The sequence below is a fragment of the Brassica napus genome, chromosome A5 (assembly GCF_020379485.1).
Source record: "Brassica napus cultivar Da-Ae chromosome A5, Da-Ae, whole genome shotgun sequence".
Lineage (NCBI taxonomy): Eukaryota > Viridiplantae > Streptophyta > Magnoliopsida > Brassicales > Brassicaceae > Brassica > Brassica napus.
This window is the reverse complement of record NC_063438.1, coordinates 1546056-1571776: the sequence shown is the minus strand read 5'-3', so window position 1 is coordinate 1571776 and position 25721 is coordinate 1546056. Positions and strand designations below refer to the sequence as shown.

The window sequence follows — 25721 nt, the reverse complement described above, 5'->3', positions numbered from 1 at the left end:
GGTTCTTATACTGAACTAGACTGAAGTTTGTGATTTTTTTTTGGTTCTAGTAAAATTCGAATTGTTCTCCGTTTGTAAGTTTTATATATTTCTAGTAAAATTTGGTATACTTAGATATGATTTGGTATATAAATAAGTTATGAAACATTGAAAAAATTGAAACTGCGGTTAATTTGTGGGGATCTACTTATAAACCAAAATGATAATTAAATTAACTTTGAAATTACCCATCGATTTAATATGACTAATCAAATCAAAACTTTAACAACAAAAGGTTCAGTTTGGATTCCGATTGGTCAAGAATATAAATTACAGAAATTAATAGTTTTAGAAAGACCATTACCAAGTCAAAACTATATTGTAAGCCTTTAATAACTCTTAATTATATGGAATATATATTTCCAGGACTTATTCATAAGCATTATGACCCAATAATTATTCTATGACTTATTGCTTGCGCTACGCTTCCCGATCTAGATGACGTGGCAACATCCAGACCGTTAGATATGTTTCAGACGTAGACTTTAGCACACTATATACCTTCTCTCTCCTCTGTAGAAGAGAGAAGCGATATCCTTCATTCAGACAAGAACAAGACAACACCGAAGCCAAACGAAACTAATCCTTAAGGACGAAGATGGCCGTCGAGAAATTGAGCACGATGGTGGACGGCGTCGAGATACTGAAGCCGCGTACGGACAACAGAGAATACAGGAAGATTGTCCTAAAGAACTCGCTCCAGGTCCTCTTGATCAGCGATCCCGATACAGATAAGGTCTTGAGATCCCTCCGGTTTGATTGATTCAATTTAATTCTGATTTAATAAAGTTTGATCCTTTAGTTCTGATTCGTAAAGTTTGATCCTTTTTTTTATAAAAAAGTGTGCTGCTTCAATGAGCGTTAGTATCGGATCTTTCTCTGACCCACAAGGATTAGAAGGCTTAGCTCACTTCCTCGGTACGTTCATTTCATTCTCCTAAGTCTTGTAATTTCTCAATTATTAATGTCTCCCCATCTTATCATTTGAGTTTAATTGTGTATTATAATGTTCATTGAGTGGTTATTTTGTAATAATGATTTTTTGTGTGTTTTTTTAGAGCATATGTTGTTTTATGCAAGTGCAAAGTACCCAGAGGAAGATAGTTACTCCAAGTACATCACTGAGGTAATACATATTGTTCTTGTGTTTGTTTCTTCTCTTAATCCACACGGTGTTAAGTTTTGAGATTTATTGAATTGTCTTGTGTGTAGCATGGAGGGAGCACAAACGCCTATACGTCCTCTGAAGAGACAAACTACCATTTCGATATCAATGCTGATTGTTTCAGTGAGGCTTTGGACAGGTTTAATTCTTGTTTTTTTTCTTTTTTTTATTGCTAACTAATCTGTTACTTGTCTGTCTAAGTTTTTTTACTTAACTTACTGAATCAGGTTTGCTCAGTTCTTTATCAAACCACTAATGTCAGCTGAGGCCACCATGAGGGAGATCAAGGCTGTTGACTCAGGTTCGCTTCTTTTTTTTTGTTTTTATGTTTATCTTGATCTACTCCTTGAACTTTAAACTGATTATAACGAGTTTTTTTTTGTAACCAGAGAATCAGAAAAACTTGCTCTCTGATGGTTGGCGAATGAGACAGGTATAGCTCTGGTTCTAAACAAAAATATTATCTGAGCTATTTATTTATTTCGACTCATTTCGTTGGTGCTACTATCATTGTTGAGACTTGAGAATATCATTATGATAAGAAATATCTAATACATCGCAAAACGTTCTAACTAGTTCTTTCCGTCATTTTTCTTTGATAACAGTTACAGAAGCATCTAAGCAAAGAAGACCATCCCTTTCACAAATTTAGCACAGGTCCATATTCTAAAATTTTCCACTCTTTTCGCTATGAAGGCGTTTATGAGATGATATTTATCATGATGAACATGAATAGTCAATTGTGCTTCCTAAAAAGTGAGATTTGTGCTTAGGAAACATGGATACACTTCATGTAAAACCCCAAGCGAAAGGAGTGGATACAACGAGCGAGCTTATTAAGTTCTATGAAGAACACTATTCTGCCAACATCATGCACCTCGTTGTATATGGGAAGGGTATATGTTTTCTTGCTAACACAAACCTCAAACTTCTCTTTCTTTCTATTTAAATAGGCATAAGTAACACTGATGTCTTTGCTCTGGATATATTTTCAGAAAGCCTTGACAAAATTCAAGATCTTGTGGAAGGGATGTTCCAGGAAGTCCAAAACACCAACAAAACTATCCCTAGATTCCCTGGTCAGCCATGTACTCCGGAGCATTTGCAGGTCTTTGTTCCTCCGTAAATTCAGAATATTCATGCTAGAATGTTTCTGAGATGGTGTTTGGGTTTTTAGATTCTTGTGAAGGCTGTTCCTATAAAGCAAGGACACAAGCTCAACGTGTCATGGCCCGTAACTCCTAGCATTCATCGTTACGAAGAAGCACCATGCCGGTACCTTGGCCATCTAATTGGACATGAAGGCGAAGGAAGCTTGTTTCATGCATTGAAAACCTTAGGTATACTTTCTTTGTGGCACATGCTAATAGGTTTTCAACATTTTTTTTGTGTTTCTTGCTTAAATCTTTTTATTGCTTGCAGGGTGGGCAACGGGACTTTCTGCTGGTGAAGGAGATTGGACTCTTGATTATTCTTTCTTCACGGTTTCTATTGAACTTACCGACGCTGGTCATGGTGGGTTTTCTCTTACTGTATTTCTTTTTAACTCTAGGAAAGTTCACAATAGTCATATTCGTTCTTGTGTTGACTAGAGCGTATGCAAGATATATTGGGGCTGCTGTTCAAATACATTCAGCTATTACAACAGACTGGTGTCTGTCAGTGGATTTTTGATGAGGTATGGCTATGCTAATTGTTTTTATTTTATTTTGACGTATTCTAATGATTCAGTCCTCAAAGGTTTTGATACATCTCTTGTTATTACTGAAGCTCGCAGCTATTTGTGAGACAAAATTTCATTATCAAGACAAAACACCACCAATGTCCTATATAGTGGATATTGCATCAAACATGCAAGTAAGTTATATTTCTTCTTCTTTAGCTTTCCTTATATGTTAACCTCTGTTACTACGTCAATGACCAATTGACTATTACATTAGTAGTCCATATGAAGTTGTGTAGTGCAACTAAGTTTGGTAATCTGCATCCTTAGAGCACAAACCCAAGTTCATGTCTAATATATCCTTTGCAATTATATTTCAGATATTTCCGACAAGGGACTGGCTGGTTGGATTGTCACTGCCTTCTAAATTTAATCCAGCCACTATACAAAAGGTTGTAGATGAGCTTTCTCCTAGCAATGCTCGGTAAGTCTTGTGATCTTTAAGTGACTTAGAATTCTTTTATTTTATTGGTGATGAAATCATGAGCTTATACCTAAGCTAATTCCACCATTGTTTCTAATATATCTGAGGACGAGATGCATATGATACGTGTTATTTTATTCGATATCTTGATTAGCTTTTTTTGGCAGTTTACTTTGTCCATTTCCTGTCATGCTATGAGAGTTTACTTGCTGTCAAAGCTCTGGAATCTATTGATATAACTCAACTGTTGTCTTGTTTTTTTTGTAGAATCTTTTGGGAGTCACAGAAATTTGAAGGACAAACGGACAAGAATGAGCCATGGTATAACACTGCCTATTCTCTTGAGAAGATAACCAGCTCTACCATTCAGGTTCACACTTGATATGTAATACTTACTGTTACTGGCAGTGATTAGTTTATTTGCCTTGTTAATCTTTTTGGTTTATGTAAAATAATTACAGGAGTGGGTGAAGTCAGCTCCTGATGTTAACCTGCACCTACCAGCGCCTAATGTTTTCATTCCTACAGATTTGTCATTAAAGGATGCTAAGAACAAGGTCCAAATTTTCATCACACTTTAGTTAATTCTTTAATGTGTGGAGCAGTGTTTCTTATGTGATCAAGTTCTGGAACAGGAGAATGTTCCAGTTCTGTTGAGAAACTCCCCTTTCTCGAGATTATGGTACAAGCCAGACACGATTTTCTCGAAACCAAAGGCGTATTTCAAGATGGATTTCAATTGTCCTCTCGCAGTCAGCTCTCCTGACGCAGCAGTTCTTACAGATATCTTTACGAGATTATTGATGGACTATTTAAATGAATATGGTAAGATTTAATCTATACATCCGTCAGTATTGTTCTTTCACTTACTCTTTGCCTCTTCTATGCTGTATAGCTTATTATGCACAAGTTGCTGGTCTTCACTATGGTGTGAGCCTTTCAGACAATGGTTTCGAGGTGAGTTTGGCATTTTCCTCATTTATACCACATGCATTTACAAGTCTTTGGCGCTAATGCTTGTTTTTTTTCCCCTCTTAGTTGACCCTTCTTGGTTACAATCACAAATTGAGGATTTTACTGGACACTGTTATTGAGAAGATAGCCAATTTTGAAGTTAAACCTGACAGGTTTGCTGTTATCAAGGTGATCGTGCTAAGCTTTGTCTCTCTTTATTACTTAAGTTAACAATTTAGACAACCACTAAATCTGTGTCTTGTACTAGGAAACTGTCACAAAAGAGTATCAAAATTACAAGTTCCGTCAACCATATCACCAGGCAATGTATTATTGCTCGCTGATATTACAAGATCAAACCTGGCCTTGGACAGAGGAGCTAGAAGTTCTTTCTCATTTGGAAGCTGAAGATGTAGCTAAGTTTGTCCCAATGCTGTTATCAAGGACATTCATCGAGTGTTATATAGCAGGTACTTAGATTAGTTTTTTCTTTTCCTTTTCTCAGAAGTTGTCTTGGTGTTCAAATATATATCTTGACTCCATTTCAGGTAATGTGGAGGATAACGAAGCTGAGTCAATGGTCAAGCATGTTGAAGATGTTCTTTTTAATGATCCAAAGCCTAAGTGCCGACCTTTGTTCCCATCCCAGCATCTGACTAACAGAGTTGTGAAGCTCGAAGAAGGAATGAAGTACTTCTACCACCAAGATGGTTCAAACCCCAGTGATGAAAACTCTGCTCTAGTACACTATATCCAGGTACTTGTTCAGATTAGAAGATGGCTTTTTCGAGAGACCATACTGCTTTGGTGGCTAACTAAAACATTGGTTGCAACAAACAGGTTCACAGAGATGAGTTTGCCATGAATATTAAGCTTCAGCTATTTGGTCTCGTTGCAAAGCAAGCCACCTTTCACCAACTTAGAACGGTTGAGCAACTTGGTTACATCACTGCACTTGCTCAGAGGTATATTTGTGTGTTTTGTTTCCTCCCCACCTGAACTCTGTCTAACCATGTTTTTCTGCAACTTAGGAACGATTCTGGCATTTACGGTGTACAGTTCATTATCCAGTCATCAGTGAAGGTACCAAACCATCTCTGTCAGATAGAGTTGAGCTAATAACCCTTAGTGCTCTCGTCTGTAACTGCCTTCGGGTGTTGATGGTTTTAAACAGGGTCCTGGACATATTGATTCGAGGGTGGAGTTGTTGCTGAAGAACTTTGAGACTAAACTTCGTGAGATGAGTGATGAGGAATTCAAGGTGAGATGTGAACCAATGTATATCTCATGTAATGTAGCTAATACAGTATGATCCTTATTAACTAACTGACATGAGTTACTCTTTCCTCCAGAGCAATGTAACAGCTTTGATAGACATGAAGCTTGAAAAATACAAGAACTTAAAGGAGGAGTCCCGTTTTTACTGGCAAGAGATTCAAAGGGGCACACTCAAATTCAACCGTAAAGAGGCAGAGGTAACATAATCACTTGTTGTAGGATTAGTTCAAGTGAGTATTGAAGTTGTTTTGGGAGAAACTGACTTGTGTTGTGGACAGGTTGGTGCACTGAGGCAGCTTCAGAAGCAAGAGTTAATAGATTTCTTCGAGGAATACATCAAGATTGGAGCTGCGAAGAAGAAGTCATTGAGCATAAGAGTGTATGGGAGCCAGCACTTGAACGAAATGGCAAGTGACAAGGATGAAGTCCCATCACCATCTGTTGAAATTGAGGACATTGTTGGTTTCAGAAAGGCTCAGCCTCTTCATGGGTCGTTCAGAGGATGCGGACAACCCAAACTGTGAGGGGCTGAATCTCATTATACAGAGACAATCATTTTATATCTTCTTTGATCCTTTCTCGTTGTAAGAATAAAACAGGTGAACCTTATGTTGGCATCAATTTCACAAAAAACAAATGAAATAGATTAAAAGAAGATGGCAAAAACTAAATATTGAACCGTATATGATTGTGATTATGACAGTAATTCTCAAAACTATAAAATTCTTTGAAATTAAAAATTTATATGCAAATTGGTGGAATTAAACACCATATCCACAAAAACATTTTTTAAAAAAGTAAATCTCTAAATAAGTACTAAGGTATATTCAAAATTTTTAAAAAAATATGCAACTATTGTAGATCACATTCAGAGTTTCTCCAACTGTAAATGTTTTACTAGTGTCTCGTCTCATTAGTTAAGGCAAATGGAAAAAATAAGTTAATTAGGTGAGAGAATACAAAAGTATCCAAACTAATTTTTATAAGAAACTGTTAATATACTATGGTAACATATGTTTGTGGCAATTGGTCTAGATTTAATAGAACTATTAATATTTAATTGGAAAATTACACTCTTTCTATCACTTAAACCTATCACTTTAAATGGTGTTTAAGGATTTTTATTCCCTTTCGTAACAATTGATATGCCATACAACAACCTAGGTCGACTTTATATTTTGTGCAATTGCACAATTCTTTCGTAGCTACATTTTATCAATTAATTTAGTAAAACTTCATACGTTCCCTATATCAGTTGACAAACCACAATAAAATCGCTGTTTTAGAGAAAAGAAGAGAAAAATGGTTCCAAACCTCTCTGACCATCATCATATGTTATTTCATAATACAACGATGCATTAAAACAATATTGTTATATTTTTTGAATTTTTTTCAAAATCTACGTGTTAACCCCCACAAAATATTCAGTTTTTCGGTAAATGGTTAATGTACTAAAGCCTATAATTTTTAGTTTTGTTTTAAAATTTCTAACCACATTCTATATTTGTAGTAATATATTATAAACTCTCTTACATGGTAAATAAGCGTCGTTCTATTTTTTTTTATCAATTAATTTAGTAAGACTTCATATGCTACCTAAATCAGTGGACAAACAACAATAAAATCTCTATTCTAGAGAAACGGAGACAAAAAATGTTCCAAACCTCTTTGACCATCATCATATGTTAGTTCATGATACAACTATGTATTAAAAAAATATTATCATATTTTTTGATTTTTTTTATAAAATCTATGTGTTAATCCTTGCAAAATATTCAGTTTTCGGTAAATATTAATATACTGAAGCCTATAATTTTTACTGTTGTTTAAAATTTCAAATCACATTATACATTTGTATAAATGTATTGTAAACTCTCTTACATGGTAAATGGGGGTCGTCCTATTCCTTTTTATCAATTAATTTAGTAAACCTTCATATGCTCCCTATATCAGTGGACAAACCACAATAAAATCGATGTTTTAGAGAAAAAAAGAGAAAAAGGTTCTAAACCTCTCTGACTATCATCATATGTTATTTCATGATACAACTATGCATTAAAACAATATTTTCATATTTCTTGATTTTTTTTCAAAATCTATGTGTTAACCCATACAAAATATTTAGTTTTCGGAAAATAATGGTTAATATACTGAGCTTATAATTTTTAGTATTGTTTTAAAATTTCTAACCATATTTTAAATTTGTATTAATATATTCTAAACTCTATTTCATGGTACGTAGGCATCATTCTATTTTTTAATCAATTAATTTAGTAAAACTTCATATGCTCTCTAAATCAGTTGACAAACCACAATAAAATCGTTATTTTAGAAAAAAGAAGAGAAAAAAGGTTCCAAACCTCTCTGACCATCATCATAAGTTATTTCATGATACAACTATGCATTAAAACCATATTGTCAATTTTTTTGAATTTATCTCAAAATCTATGTGTTAGCCCCTCCATAAAATATTCAGTTTTTCGGTAAATAGTTAATGTACCATAGCCTATACTTTTTAGTGTTGTTTTTAAATTTCTAACCACATTCCATATTTGTATTAATGTATTATAAACTCTCTTACATGGTAAATCGATGTCGTTCTATTTTTTTTATCAATTAATTTAGTAATATTTCATATGCTCCATAAATCAGTGGACAAACCACAATAAAATCTCTATTCTAGAGAAACGGAGACAACAAATGTTTCAAACCTTTCTGGCCATCATCATATGTTAGTTCATGATACAAGTATGCATTAAAAAAATATTATCATTTTTTTTAATTTCTCTCAAATCTATGTGTTAACCTCTACAAAATATTCAGTTATCGATAAATGGTTAATATACTGAAGACTATAATTTTTAGAGTTGTTTAAAACTTCTAACCATATTCTGTATTTGTATTAATATATTCTAAACTCTATTACATGGTTAATGGACGTCGTTCTATTTTTTTATCAATTAATTTAGTAAAACTTGATATGCTCCATATATTAGTGAACAAACCACAATAAAATCGATGTTGTAGAGAAAAGAAGAGAAAATAGGTTTAAAACCTCTCTGACCATCATCATATGTTTGTTCATGATAAAACTATTCATTAAAACAATATTATCATATTTTATTTTTTTTCAAAACCCATGTGTTAACTAACCCTTACAAAATATTCAGTTTTTCGGTAAATTGTGAATATACTAAGCCTATAATTTTAGGATTGTTTAAAAATTTCTAACCACATTTTAAATTTGTATTAATGTATTCTAAACTCTTTTACATGGTAAATGAGCGTCGTTATATTTTTTATCAATTAATTTAGTAAAACTTCATAAGCTCCATATATATTAGTGGACATACCACAATAAAATTTATGTTTTAAAGAAAAGAAGAGAAACAAAGTTCCAAACCTCTCTTACTATCATCATATGTTAGTTCATGATACAACAATTCATTAAAACAATTTTATCATATTTTTTTAATTTTCTCAAAATCTACGTGTTTAACCCCTACAAAATATTCAGTTTTTCGGTAAATGGTTAATGTACTAAAGCATAAAAGTTTTAGTGTTGTTTTAAAATTTCTAACCACATTCTATATTTGTATTAATTTATTCTAAACCCTCTTACATGGTAAATGGGCATTGTTATATTTTTTTATCAATTAATTTAGTAAAACTTCGTATGCTCCTTTAATTAGTGGACAAACCACAATTAATCTCTATTCTAGAGAAATGGAGACAACAAATATTCTAAACCTCTCTGACCATCATTATATGTTAGTTCACGATACAAATATGCATTAAAACAATATTATCATATTTTTTGAATTTTTCTCAAAATTTATGTGTTAACCCTACAAAATATTCAGTTTTTGGTATATGGTTAATATACTGAATCCTATAATTTTTAGTGTTGTTTAAAATTTCTAACCATTGTCTACATTTGTATTAATGTACACTAAACTCTCTTACATGGTAAATGAGCGTCGTTCTATTCTTTTTATCAATTAATTTAGTAAATTTTCATATGCTCTCTAAATTAGTGGACAAACCACAATAAAATCCATATTCTAGAGAAACGGAGACAACAAAAGTTCCAAACCTCTCTGACCATCATCATATGTTAGTTCATGATACGACTATTCATTAAAAAATATTATCATACTTTTTTATTTTTTTCTCAAAATCTATGTGTTAACCCCTACAAAATATTCAGTTTTTCGGTATATTGGAATATACTGAAGCCTATAATTTTATGGTTGTTTTAAAATTTCTAACCACATTCTACATTTGTATTAATGTATTCTAAACTCTCTTACATGGTAAATGAGCGTCGTTCTATTATTTTTATCAATTAATTTAGTAAAACTTCATATGCTATCTAAATTAGTGGACAAACCACAATAAAATCCATATTCTAGAGAAACGGAGACAGCAAAAGTTCCAAACCTCTCTGACCATCATCATATGTTAGTTCATGATACGACTATTCATTAAAAAAATATTATCATATTTTTTTTCTTCTTAAAATCTATGTGTTAACCCCTACAAAATATTCAGTTTTTCGGTAAATTGTGAATATACTGAAGCCTATAATTTTATGGTTGTTTTAAAATTTCTAACCACATTTTATATTTTTATTAATGTATTCTAAACTCTCTTACATGTTAAATGAGTGTCGTTCTATTATTTTTATCAATTAATTTAGTAAAACTTCATATGCTCTCTAAATTAGTGGACAAACCACAATAAAATCCATATTCTAGAGAAACGGAGACAACAAAAGTTCCAAACCTCTATGAACATCATCATATGTTAGTTCATGATACGACTATTCATTAAAAAAATATTATCATATTTTTTTTTATTTTTTCTCAAAATCTATGTGTTAACCCCTACAAAATATTCAGTTTTTCGGTAAATTGTGAAAATATTGAAGCCTATAATTTTATGGTTATTTTAAAAGTTCTAACCACATTCTATATTTGTATTAATGTATTCTAAACTCTCTTACATGTTAAATGAGTGTCGTTCTATTATTTTTATCAATTAATTTAGTAAAATTTCATATGCTCTCTAAATTAGTGGACAAACCACAATAAAATCCATATTCTAGAGAAACGGAGACAACAAAAGTTCCAAACCTCTCTGACCATTATCATATGTTAGTTCATGATACAACTATTCATTAAAAAAATATTATCATATTTTTTTATTTTTTTCTCAAAATCTATGTGTTAACCTCTACAAAATATTCAGTTTTTCGGTAAATTGTGAATATATTGAAGCCTATAATTTTAGGGTTGTTTTAAAATTTCTAAGCACATTCTACATTTGTATTAATGTATTCTAAACTCTCTTACATGGTAAATAAGCGCCGTTCTATTATTTTTATCAATTAATTTAGTAAAACTTCATATGCTCTCTAAATTATTGGACAAACCACATTAAAATCCATATTCTAGAGAAACGGAGACAACAAAAGTTCCAAACCTCTCTGACCATCATCATATGTTAGTTCATGATACGACTATTCATGAAAAAAATATTATCATATTTTTTTATTTTTTCTCAAAATCTATGTGTTAACCCGTACAAAATATTCAGTTTTTCGGTAAATTGTGAATATACCGAAGCCTATAATTTTATGGTTGTTTTAAAAATTCTAACCACATTCTACATTTGTATTAATGTATTCTAAACTCTCTTACATGGTAAATGAGCGTCGTTCTATTATTATTATCAATTAATTGAGTAAAACTTCATATGCTCTCTAAATTAGTGGACAAACCACAATAAAATCCATATTCTAGAGAAACGGAGACAGCAAAAGTTCCAAACCTCTCTGACCATCATCATATGTTAGTTCATGATACGACTATTCATTAAAAAAACATTATCATATTTTTTTATTTTTTCTCTAAATCTATGTGTTAACTCTTACAAAATATTCAGGTTTTCAGTAAATTGTGAATATACTGAAGCCTATAATTTTATGGTTTTTTTTAGAATTTTTAACCATATTCTACATTTGTATTAATATATTCTAAACTCACTTACATGGTAAATAAGCGTCGTTCTATTATTTTTATCAATTAATTTAGTAAAACTTCATATGCTCTCTAAATTAATGGACAAACCACAATAAAATCCATATTTTAGAGAAACGGAGACAACAAAAATTTCAAACCTCTTTGACCATCATCATATGTTAGTTCATGATACGACTATTCATTAAAAAATATTATCATATTTTTTTATTTTTTCGTAAAATCTATGTGTTAACCCCTACAAAATATTCAGTTTTTCGGTAAATTGTGAATATACTGAAGCCTATAATTTTATGGTTGTTTTAAAATTTCTAACCACATTATAAATTTGTATTAATGTATTCTAAACTCTCTTACATGTTAAATGGGCGTCGTTCTATTATTTTTATCAATTAATTTAGTAAAACTTCATATACTCTCTAAATTAGTGGACAAACCACAATAAAATCTATATTCTAGAGAAACGGAGACAACAAAAGTTCCAAAATTCTCTGACCATCATCATATGTTAGTTCATGATACGACTATTCATTAAAAAATAATTACCATATTTTTTTATTTTTTTTCAAAATCTATGTGTTAACCCCTACAAAATATTCAGTTTTTCGGTAAATTGTGAATATACTGAAGCCTGTAATTTTATGGTTGTTTTAAAATTTCTAACCATATTATAAATTTGTATTAATGTATTCTAAACTCTCTTACATGTTAAATGGGCGTCGTTCTATTATTTTTATCAATTAATTTAGTAAAACTTCATATGCTCTCTAAATTAGTGGACAAACCACAATAAAATCTATATTCTAGAGAAACAGAGACAACAAAAGTTCCAAACTTCTCTGACCATCATCATATGTTAGTTCATGATACGACTATTCATTAAAAAAATATTATCATATTTTTTTTATTTTTTCTCAAAATCTATGTGTTAACCCCTACAAAATATTCAGTTTTTCGGTAAATTGGAATATACTGAAGCCTATAATTTTATGGTTGTTTTAAAATTTCTAACCACATTCTACATTTGTATTAATGTATTCTAAACTCTCTTATATGGTAAATGAGCGTCGTTCTATTATTTTTATCAATTAATTTAGTAAAATTTCATATGCTCTCTAAATTAGTGGACAAACCACAATAAAATCCATATTCTAGAGAAACGGAGACAACAAAAGTTCCAAACCTCTCTGACCATTATCATATGTTAGTTCATGATTCAACTATTCATTAAAAAAATATTATCATATTTTTTTATTTTTTTCTCAAAATCTATGTGTTAACCTCTACAAAATATTCAGTTTTTCGGTAAATTGTGAATATATTGAAGCCTATAATTTTAGGGTTGTTTTAAAATTTCTAAGCACATTCTACATTTGTATTAATGTGTTCTAAACGCTCGTACATGGTAAATAAGCGCCGTTCTATTATTTTTATCAATTAATTTAGTAAAACTTCATATGCTCTCTAAATTAGTGGACAAACCACAATAAAATCTATATTCTTGAGAAACGGAGACAACAAAATTTCCAAACTTCTCTGACCATCATCATATGTTAGTTCATGATACGACTATTCATTAAAAAAATATTATCATATTTTTTTTATTTTTTCTCAAAATCTTTGTGTTAACCCCTACAAAATATTCAGTTTTTCGGTAAATTGGAATATACTGAAGCCTATAATTTTATGGTTGTTTTAAAATTTCTAACCACATTTTACATTTGTATTAATGTATTATAAACTCTCTTACATGGTAAATGAGCGTCGTTCTATTATTTTTATCAATTAATTTAGTAAAACTTCATATGCTATCTAAATTTGTGGACAAACCACAATAAAATCCATATTCTAGAGAAACGGAGATAGCAAAATTTCCAAACCTCTCTGACCATCATCATATGTTAGTTCATGATACGACTATTCATTAAAAAAATATTATCATATTTTTTTATTTTTTCTCTAAATCTATGTGTTAACCCCTACAAAATATTCAGGTTTTCAGTAAATTGTGAATATACTGAAGCCTATACTTTTATGGTTTTTTTAGAATTTTTAACCACATTCTACATTTGTATTAATGTATTCTAAACTCTCTTACATGGTAAATAAGCGTCGTTCTATTATTTTTATCAATTAATTTAGTAAAATTTCATATGCTCTCTAAATTAATGGACAAACTACAATAAAATCCATATTCTAGAGAAACGGAGACAACAAAAGTTTCAAACCTCTCTGACCATCATCATATGATAGTTCATGATACGACTATTCATTAAAAAATATTATCATATTTTTTTTTATTTTTTCGTAAAATCTATGTGTTAACCCCTACAAAATATTCAGTTTTTCGGTAAATTGTGAATATACTGAAGCCTATAATTTTATGGTTGTTTTAAAATTTCTAACCACATTCTATATTTGTATTAATGTATTCTAAACTCTCTTACATGTTAAATGAGCGTCGTTCTATTATTTTTATCAATTAATTGAGTAAAACTTCATATGCTCTCTAATTTAGTGGCCAAACCACAATAAAATCCATATTCTAGAGAAACGGAGACAGCAAAAGTTCCAAACCTCTCTGATCATCATCATATGTTAGTTCATGATACGACTATTCATTAAAAAAATATTGTCATATTTTTTTATTTTTTCTCTAAATCTATGTGTTAACCCCTACAAAATATTCAGGTTTTCAGTAAATTGTGAATATACTGAAGCCTATAATTTTATGGTTTTTTTAGAATTTTTAACCACATTCTACAATTGTATTAATGTATTCTAAACTCTCTTACATGGTAAATAAGCGTCGTTCTATTATTTTTATCAATTAATTTAGTAAAACTTCATATGCTCTATAAATTAATGGACAAACCACAATAAAATCCATATTCTAGAGAAACGGAGACAACAAAAGTTTCAAACCTCTCTGACCATCATCATATGTTAGTTCATGATACGACTATTCATTAAAAAATATTATCATATTTTTTTTATTTTTTCGTAAAATCTATGTGTTATTCCCTACAAAATATTCAATTTTTCGGTAAATTGTGAATATACTGAAGCCTATAATTTTATGGTTGTTTTAAAATTTCTAACCACATTCTACATTTGTATTAATGTATTCTAAACTCTCTTACATTGTAAATGAGCGTCGTTCTATTATTTTTATCAATTAATTTAGCAAAACTTCATATGCTATCTAAATTAGTGGACAAACCACAATAAAATCTATATTCTAGAGAAACGGAGACAGCAAAAGTTCCAAACCTCTCTGACCATCATCATATGTTAGTTCATGATACGACTATTCATTAAAAAAATATTATCATATTTTTATTTTTTCTTAAAATCTATGTGTTAACCCCTACAAAATATTTAGTTTTTCGGTAAATTGTGAATATACTGAAGCCTATAATTTTATGGTTGTTTTAAAATTTCTAACCACATTCTATATTTGTATTAATGTATTCTAAACTCTCTTACATGTTAAATGAGCGTCGTTCTATTATTTTTATCAATTAATTTAGTAAAACTTCATATGCTCTCTAAATTAGTGGACAAACCACAATAAAATCCATATTCTAGAGAAACAGAGACAACAAAAGTTCCAAACCTCTCTGACCATCATCATATGTTAGTTCATGATACGACTATTCATTAAAAAATATTATCATATTTTTTTATTTTTTCTCAAAATCTATTTGTTAACCCCGACAAAATATTCAGTTTTTCGTTAAATTGTGAATATACTGAAGCCTATAATTTTATGGTTGTTTAAAAATTTCTAACCATATTCTATATTTGTATTAATGTATTCTAAACTCTCTTACATGTTAAATGAGCGTCGTTCTATTATTTTTATCAATTAATTGAGTAAAACTTCGTATGCTCTCTAATTTAGTGGTCAAACCACAATAAAATCCATATTATAGAGAAACGGAGACAGCAAAAGTTCCAAACCTCTCTGACCATCATCATATGTTAGTTCAAGATACGACTATTCATTAAAAAAATATTATCATATTTTTTTATTTTTTCTCTAAATCTATGTGTTAACCCCTACAAAATATTCAGGTTTTCAGTAAATTGTGAATATACTGAAGCCTATAATTTTATGGTTTTTTTAGAATTTTTAACCACATTCTACAATTGTATTAATGTATTCTAAACTCTCTTACATGGTAAATAAGCGTCGTTCTATTATTTTTATCAATTAATTTAGTAAAACTTCATATGCTCTCTAAATTAATGGACAAACTACAATAAAATCCATATTCTAGAGAAACGGAGACAACAAAAGTTTCAAACCTCTCTGACCATCATCATATGATAGTTCATGATACGACTATTCATTAAAAAATATTATCATATTTTTTTTATTTTTTCGTAAAATCTATGTGTTAACCCCTACAAAATATTCAGTTTTTCGGTAAATTGTGAATATACTGAAGCCTATAATTTTATGGTTGTTTTAAAATTTCTAACCACATTCTATATTTGTATTAATGTATTCTAAACTCTCTTACATGTTAAATGAGCGTCGTTCTATTATTTTTATCAATTAATTGAGTAAAACTTCATATGCTCTCTAATTTAGTGGTCAAACCACAATAAAATCCATATTCTAGAGAAACGGAGACAGCAAAAGTTCCAAACCTCTCTGATCATCATCATATGTTAGTTCATGATACGACTATTCATTAAAAAAATATTGTCATATTTTTTTATTTTTTCTCTAAATCTATGTGTTAACCCCTACAAAATATTCAGGTTTTCAGTAAATTGTGAATATACTGAAGCCTATAATTTTATGGTTTTTTTAGAATTTTTAACCACATTCTACAATTGTATTAATGTATTCTAAACTCTCTTACATGGTAAATAAGCGTCGTTCTATTATTTTTATCAATTAATTTAGTAAAACTTCATATGCTCTCTAAATTAATGGACAAACTACAATAAAATCCATATTCTAGAGAAACGGAGACAACAAAAGTTCCAAACTTCTCTGACCATCATCATATGTTAGTTCATGATATGACTATTCATTAAAAAATATTATCATATTTTTTTATTTTTTCTCAAAATCTATGTGTTAACCCCTACAAAATATTCAGTTTTTCGGTATATTGGAATATACTGAAGCCTATAACTTTATGGTTATTTTAAAATTTCTAACCACATTCTACATTTGTATTAATGTATTCTAAACTCTCTTACATTGTAAATGAACGTCGTTCTATTATTTTTATCAATTAATTTAGCAAAACTTCATATGCTATCTAAATTAGTGGACAAACCACAATAAAATCTATATTCTAGAGAAACGGAGACAGCAAAAGTTCCAAACCTCTCTGACCATCATCATATGTTAGTTCATGATACGACTATTCATTAAAAAAATATTATCATATTTTTATTTTTTCTTAAAATCTATGTGTTAACCCCTACAAAATATTTAGTTTTTCGGTAAATTGTGAATATACTGAAGCCTATAATTTTATGGTTGTTTTAAAATTTCTAACCACATTCTATATTTGTATTAATGTATTCTAAACTCTCTTACATGTTAAATGAGCGTCGTTCTATTATTTTTATCAATTAATTTAGTAAAACTTCATATGCTCTCTAAATTAGTGGACAAACCACAATAAAATCCATATTCTAGAGAAACAGAGACAACAAAAGTTCCAAACCTCTCTGACCATCATCATATGTTAGTTCATGATACGACTATTCATTAAAAAATATTATCATATTTTTTTATTTTTTCTCAAAATCTATTTGTTAACCCCGACAAAATATTCAGTTTTTCGTTAAATTGTGAATATACTGAAGCCTATAATTTTATGGTTGTTTAAAAATTTCTAACCATATTCTATATTTGTATTAATGTATTCTAAACTCTCTTACATGTTAAATGAGCGTCGTTCTATTATTTTTATCAATTAATTGAGTAAAACTTCGTATGCTCTCTAATTTAGTGGTCAAACCACAATAAAATCCATATTATAGAGAAACGGAGACAGCAAAAGTTCCAAACCTCTCTGACCATCATCATATGTTAGTTCAAGATACGACTATTCATTAAAAAAATATTATCATATTTTTTTATTTTTTCTCTAAATCTATGTGTTAACCCCTACAAAATATTCAGGTTTTCAGTAAATTGTGAATATACTGAAGCCTATAATTTTATGGTTTTTTTAGAATTTTTAACCACATTCTACAATTGTATTAATGTATTCTAAACTCTCTTACATGGTAAATAAGCGTCGTTCTATTATTTTTATCAATTAATTTAGTAAAACTTCATATGCTCTCTAAATTAATGGACAAACTACAATAAAATCCATATTCTAGAGAAACGGAGACAACAAAAGTTTCAAACCTCTCTGACCATCATCATATGATAGTTCATGATACGACTATTCATTAAAAAATATTATCATATTTTTTTTTATTTTTTCGTAAAATCTATGTGTTAACCCCTACAAAATATTCAGTTTTTCGGTAAATTGTGAATATACTGAAGCCTATAACTTTATGGTTGTTTTAAAATTTCTAACCACATTCTATATTTGTATTAATGTATTCTAAACTCTCTTACATGTTAAATGAGCGTCGTTCTATTATTTTTATCAATTAATTGAGTAAAACTTCATATGCTCTCTAATTTAGTGGTCAAACCACAATAAAATCCATATTCTAGAGAAACGGAGACAGCAAAAGTTCCAAACCTCTCTGACCATCATCATATGTTAGTTCATGATACGACTATTCATTAAAAATATATTGTCATATTTTTTTATTTTTTCTCTAAATCTATGTGTTAACCCCTACAAAATATTCAGGTTTTCAGTAAATTGTGAATATACTGAAGCCTATAATTTTATGGTTTTTTTAGAATTTTTAACCACATTCTACAATTGTATTAATGTATTCTAAACTCTCTTACATGGTAAATAAGCGTCGTTCTATTATTTTTATCAATTAATTTAGTAAAACTTCATATGCTCTCTAAATTAATGGACAAACTACAATAAAATCCATATTCTAGAGAAACGGAGACAACAAAAGTTTCAAACCTCTCTGACCATCATCATATGCTAGTTCATGATACGACTATACATTAAAAAATATTATCATATTTTTTTTATTTTTTCGTAAAATTTATGTGTTAACCCCTACAAAATATTCAGTTTTTCGGTAAATTGTGAATATACTGAAGCCTATAATTTTATGGTTGTTTTAAAATTTCTAACCACATTTTAAATTTGTATTAATGTATTCTAAACTCTCTTACATGTTAAATGGGCGTCGTTCTATGATTTTTATCAATTAATTTAGTAAAACTTCATATGCTCTCTAAATTAATGGACAAACCACAATAAAATCCATATTCTAAAGAAACGGAGACAACAAAAGTTCCAAACTTCTCTGACCATCATCATATGTTAGTTTATGATATGGCTATTCATTAAAAAAATATTATCATATTTTTTTATTTTTTCTCAAAATCTATGTGTTAACCCCTACAAAATATTCAGGTTTTCAGTAAATTGTGAATATACTGAAGCCTATAATTTTATGGTTGTTTTAAAATTTCTAACCACATTTTAAATTTGTATTAATGTATTCTAAACTCTCTTACATGTTAAATGGGCGTCGTTCTATTATTTTTATCAATTAATTTAGTAAAACTTCATATGCTCTCTAAATTAATGGACAAACCACAATAAAATCCATATTCTAAAGAAACGGAGACAACAAAAGTTCCAAACTTCTCTGACCATCATCATATGTTAGTTTATGATATGGCTATTCATTAAAAAAATATTATCATATTTTTTTATTTTTTCTCAAAATCTATGTGTTAACCCCTACAAAATATTCAGTTTTTCGGTAAATTGTGAATATACTGAAACCTATAATTTTATGGTTGTTTTAAAATTTCTAACCACATTCTAAATTTGTATTAATATATTCTAAACTCTCTTACATGTTAAATGGGCGTCGTTCTATTATTTTTATCAATTAATTTAGTAAAACTTCAATGCTCTCTAAATTAGTGGACAAACCACAATAAAATCCATATTCTAGAGAAACGGAGACAAGAAAAGTTCCAAACTTCTATGACCATCATCATATGTTAGTTCATGATATGACTATTCATTAAAAATAAATTATCATATTTTTTTATTTTTTCTCAAAATATATGTGTTAACCCCTACAAAATATTCAGTTTTTCGGTAAATTGGAATATACTGAAGCCTATAATTTTATGGTTGTTTTAAAATTTCTAACCACATTCTACATTTGTATTAATGTATTCTAAACTCTCTTACATGGTAAATGAGCGTCGTTCTATTATTTTTATCAATTAATTTAGTAAAACTTTATATGCTATCTAAATTAGTCGACAAACCACAATAAAATCCATATTCTAGAGAAACGGAGACAGCAAAAGTTCCAAACCTCTCTGACCATCATCATATGTTAGTTCATGATACGACTATTCATTAAAAAATATTATCATATTTTTTTTATTTTTTCTCAAAATCTATGTGTTAACCTCCTACAAAATATTCAGTTTTTCGTTAAATTGTGAATATACCGAAGCCTATAATTTTATGGTTGTTTTAAAATTTCTAACCACATTCTATATTTGTATTAATGTATTCTAAACTCTCTTACATGTTAAGTGAGCGTCGTTGTATTATTTTTATCAATTAATTGAGTAAATTTTCATATGCTCTCTAATTTAGTGGACAAACCACAATAAAATCCATATTCTAGAGAAACAGAGACAGCAAAAGTTCCAAAGCTCTCTGACGATCATCATATGTTAGTTCATGATACGACTATTCATTAAAAAAATATTATCATATTTTTTTATTTTTTCTCAAAATCTATGTGTTAACCCCTACAAAATATTCAGTTTTTCGGTAAATTGTGAATATACTGAAGCCTGTAATTTTATGGTTTTTTTAAAATTTCTAACCACATTCTAAATTTGTATTAATGTATTCTAAACTCTCTTACATGTTAAATGGGCGTCGTTCTATTATTTTTATCAATTAATTTAGTAAAACTTCATATGCTCTCTAAATTAGTGGACAAACCACAGTAAAATCTATATTCTAGAGAAACGGAGACAACAAAAGTTCCAAACTTCTCTGACCATCATCATATGTTAGTTCATGATACGACTATTCATTAAAAAAATATTATCATATTTTTTTATTTTTTCTCAAAATCTATGTGTTAACCCCTACAAAATATTCAGTTTTTCGGTAAATTGGAATATACTGAAGCCTATAATTTTATGGTTGTTTTAAAATTTCTAACCACATTCTACATTTGTATTAATGTATTCTAAACTCTATTATATGGTAAATGAGCGTCGTTCTATTATTTTTATCAATTAATTTAGTAAAACTTCATATGCTATCTAAATTAGTGGACAAACCACAATAAAATCCATATTCTAGAGAAACGGAGATAGCAAAAGTTCCAAACCTCTCTGACCATCATCATATGTTAGTTCATGATACGACTATTCATTAAAAAAATATTATCATATTTTTTTATTTTTTCTCTAAATCTATGTGTTAACCCCTACAAAATATTCAGGTTTTCAGTAAATTGTGAATATACTGAAGCCTATAATTTTATGTTTTTTTTAGAATTTTTAACCACATTCTACAATTGTATTAATGTATTCTAAACTCTCTTACATGGTAAATAAGCGTCGTTCTATTATTTTTATCAATTAATTTAGTAAAACTTCATATGCTCTATAAATTAATGGACAAACCACAATAAAATCCATATTCTAGAGAAACGGAGACAACAAAAGTTTCAAACCTCTCTGACCATCATCATATGTTAGTTCATGATACGACTATTCATTAAAAAATATTATCATATTTTTTTATTTTTTCGTAAAATCTATGTGTTATTCCCTACAAAATATTCAATTTTTCGGTAAATTGTGAATATACTGAAGCCTATAATTTTATGGTTGTTTTAAAATTTCTAACCACATTCTAAATTTGTATTAATGTATTCTAAACTCTCTTACATATTAAATGGGCGTCGTTCTATTATTTTTATCAATTAATTTAGTAAAACTTCATATGCTCTCTAAATTAGTGGACAAACCACAATAAAATCCATATTCTAGAGAAACGGAGACAACAAAAGTTCCAAACTTCTCTGACCATCATCATATGTTAGTTCATGATACTGCTATTCATTAAAAAAATATTATCATATTTTTTTATTTTTTCTCAAAATCTATGTGTTAACCCCTACAAAATATTCAGTTTTTCGGTAAATTGTGAATATACTGAAGCCTATAATTTTATGGTTGTTTTAAAATTTCTAACCACATTCTATATTTGTATTAATGTATTCTAAACTCTCTTACATGTTAAATGAGCGTCGTTCTATTATTTTTATCAATTAATTTAGTAAAACTTCATATGCTCTCTAAATTAGTGGACAAACCACAATAAAATCCATATTCTAGAGAAACAGAGACAACAAAAGTTCCAAACCTCTCTGACCATCATCATATGTTAGTTCATGATACGACTATTCATTAAAAAATATTATCATATTTTTTTATTTTTTCTCAAAATCTATTTGTTAACCCCGACAAAATATTCAGTTTTTCGTTAAATTGTGAATATACTGAAGCCTATAATTTTATGGTTGTTTAAAAATTTCTAACCATATTCTATATTTGTATTAATGTATTCTAAACTCTCTTACATGTTAAATGAGCGTCGTTCTATTATTTTTATCAATTAATTGAGTAAAACTTCGTATGCTCTCTAATTTAGTGGTCAAACCACAATAAAATCCATATTATAGAGAAACGGAGACAGCAAAAGTTCCAAACCTCTCTGACCATCATCATATGTTAGTTCAAGATACGACTATTCATTAAAAAAATATTATCATATTTTTTTATTTTTTCTCTAAATCTATGTGTTAACCCCTACAAAATATTCAGGTTTTCAGTAAATTGTGAATATACTGAAGCCTATAATTTTATGGTTGTTTTAAAATTTCTAACCACATTCTATATTTGTATTAATGTATTCTAAACTTTCTTACATGTTAAATGAGCGTCGTTCTATTATTGTTATCAATTAATTTAGTAAAACTTCATATGCTCTCTAAATTAGTGGACAAACCACAATAAAATCCATATTCTAGAGAAACGGAGACAACAAAAGTTCCAAACTTCTCTGACCATCATCATATGTTAGTTCATGATACGACTATTCATTAAAAAAATATTATCATATTTTTTTATTTTTTCTCAAAATCTATGTGTTAACCCCTACAAAATATTCAGTTTTTCGGTAAATTGTGAATATACTGAAGCCTGTAATTTTATGGTTTTTTTTAAATTTCTAACCACATTCTAAATTTGTATTAATGTATTCTAAACTCTCTTACATGTTAAATGGGCGTTGTTCTATTATTTTTATCAATTAATTTAGTAAAACTTCATATGCTCTCTAAATTAGTGGACAAACCACAGTAAAATCTATATTCTAGAGAAACGGAGACAACAAAAGTTCCAAAATTCTCTGACCGTCATCATATGTTAGTTCATGATACGACTATTCATTAAAAAAATATTATCATATTTTTTTTATTTTTTCTCAAAATCTATGTGTTAACCCCTACAAAATATTCAGTTTTTCGGTAAATTAGAATATACTGAAGCCTATAATTTTATGGTTGTTTTAAAATTTCTAACCACATTCTACATTTGTATTAATGTATTCTAAACTCTCTTATATGGTAAATGAGCGTCGTTCTATTATTTTTATCAATTAATTTAGTAAAACTTCATATGCTATCTAAATTAGTGGACAAACCACAGTAAAATCCATATTCTAGAGAAACGGAGACAACAAAAGTTCCAAAATTCTCTGACCATCATCATATGTTAGTTCATGATACGACTATTCATTAAAAAAATATTATCATATTTTTTTAATTTTTTCTCAAAATCTATGTGTTAACCCCTACAAAATATTCAGTTTTTCGGTAAATTAGAATATACTGAAGGCTATAATTTTATGGTTGTTTTAAAATTTCTAACCACATTCTACATTTGTATTAATGTATTCTAAACTCTCTTATATGGTAAATGAGCGTCGTTCTATTATTTTTATCAATTAATTTAGTAAAACTTCATATGCTATCTAAATTAATGGACAAACCACAATAAAATCCATATTCTAGAGAAACGGAGATAGCAAAAGTTCCAAACCTCTCTGACCATCATCATATGTTAGTTCATGATACGACTATTCATTAAAAAAATATTATCATATTTTTTTATTTTTTCTCTAAATCTATGTGTTAACCCCTACAAAATATTCAGTTTTTCGGTAAATTGTGAATATACTGAAGCCTATAATTTTATGGTTGTTTTAAAATTTCTAACCACATTCTAAATTTGTATTAATGTATTCTAAACTCTCTTACATATTAAATGGGCGTCGTTCTATTATTTTTATCAATTAATTTAGTAAAACTTCATATGCTCTCTAAATTAGTGGACAAACCACAATAAAATCCATATTCTAGAGAAACGGAGACAACAAAAGTTCCAAACTTCTCTGACCATCATCATATGTTAGTTCATGATACTGCTATTCATTAAAAAAATATTATCATATTTTTTTATTTTTTCTCAAAATCTATGTGTTAACCCCTACAAAATATTCAGTTTTTCGGTAAATTGTGAATATACTGAAGCCTATAATTTTATGGTTGTTTTAAAATTTCTAACCACATTCTAAATTTGTATTAATATATTCTAAACTCTCTTACATGTTAAATGGGCGTCGTTCTATTATTTTTATCAGTTAATTTAGTAAAACTTCATATGCTCTCTAAATTAGTGGACAAACCACAATAAAATCCACATTCTAGAGAAACGGAGACAACAAAAGTTCCAAACTTCTCTGACCATCATCATATGTTAGTTCATGATATGACTATTCATTAAAAAAATATTATCATATTTTTTTATTTTTTCTCAAAATCTATGTGTTAACCCCTACAAAATATTCAGTTTTTCGGTAAATTGGAATATACTGAAGCCTATAATTTTATGGTTGTTTTAAAATTTCTAACCACATTCTACATTTGCATTAATGAATTCTAAACTCTCTTACATGGTAAATGAGCGTCGTTCTATTATTTTTATCAATTAATTTAGTAAAACTTCATATGCTATCTAAATTCGTGGACAAACCACAATAAAATTCATATTCTAGAGAAACGGAGACAGAAAAAGTTCCAAACCTCTCTGACCATCATCATATGTTAGTTCAAGATACGACTATTCATTAAAAAAATATTATCATATTTTTTATTATTTCTTAAAATCTATGTGTTAACCCCTACAAAATATTTAGTTTTTCGGTAAATTGTGAATATACTGAAGCCTATAATTTTATGGTCGTTTTAAAATTTCTAACCACATTCTATATTTGTATTAATGTATTCTAAACTTTCTTACATGTTAAATGAGCGTCGTTCTATTATTTTTATCAATTAATTTAGTAAAACTTCATATTCTCTCTAAATTAGTGGACAAACCACAATAAAATCCATATTCTAGAGAAACGGAGACAACAAAAGTTCCAAACTTCTCTGACCATCATCATATGTTAGTTCCTGATACGACTATTCATTAAAAAAATATTATCATATTTTTTTATTTTTTCTCAAAATCTATGTGTTAACCCCTACAAAATATTCAGTTTTTCGGTAAATTGGAATATACTGAAGCCTATAATTTTATGGTTGTTTTAAAATTTCTAACCACATTCTACATTTGTATTAATGTATTCAAAATTCTCCTATATGGTAAATGAGCGTCGTTCTATTATTTTTATCAATTAATTTAGTAAAACTTCATATGCTATCTAAATTAGTGGACAAACCACAATAAAATCCATATTCTAGAGAAACGGAGATAGCAAAAGTTCCAAACCTCTCTGACCATCATCATATGTTAGTTCATGATACGACTATTCATTA

General features: G+C 28.8%; 1 protein-coding gene across 1 annotated transcript; it reads left to right on the top strand.

Annotated features, from left to right (window-relative positions):
• The first annotated feature begins 532 nt into the window (after positions 1–532).
• LOC106450648 (insulin-degrading enzyme-like 1, peroxisomal) lies at positions 533–6266 on the top strand. The gene is made up of 26 exons (XM_013892353.3): positions 533–775; positions 882–957; positions 1098–1165; positions 1252–1343; positions 1432–1505; positions 1594–1637; positions 1810–1861; positions 1978–2100; positions 2200–2312; positions 2382–2544; positions 2627–2719; positions 2797–2882; positions 2975–3061; positions 3248–3351; positions 3619–3721; positions 3813–3908; positions 3987–4176; positions 4247–4308; positions 4390–4494; positions 4574–4775; positions 4854–5062; positions 5146–5270; positions 5337–5388; positions 5480–5566; positions 5658–5780; positions 5862–6266. The coding sequence occupies exons 1-26, from the start codon at positions 638–640 to the stop codon at positions 6105–6107; spliced, it is 2913 nt and encodes a 970-aa protein (XP_013747807.2). The 5' UTR covers positions 533–637; the 3' UTR covers positions 6108–6266.
• The last annotated feature ends 19455 nt before the right edge of the window (positions 6267–25721 follow it).

Excerpts from the sequence above, each read along its gene's own strand:
- LOC106450648 (XM_013892353.3), top strand. The coding sequence starts at position 638 with ATGGCCGTCGAGAAATTGAGCACGATGGTGGACGGCGTCGAGATACTG. Across the intron at positions 2,720-2,796 it reads ACTTACCGACGCTGGTCATG|AGCGTATGCAAGATATATTG; the intron begins GTGGGTTTTCTC and ends TGTGTTGACTAG. Across the intron at positions 4,177-4,246 it reads GGACTATTTAAATGAATATG|CTTATTATGCACAAGTTGCT; the intron begins GTAAGATTTAAT and ends TATGCTGTATAG.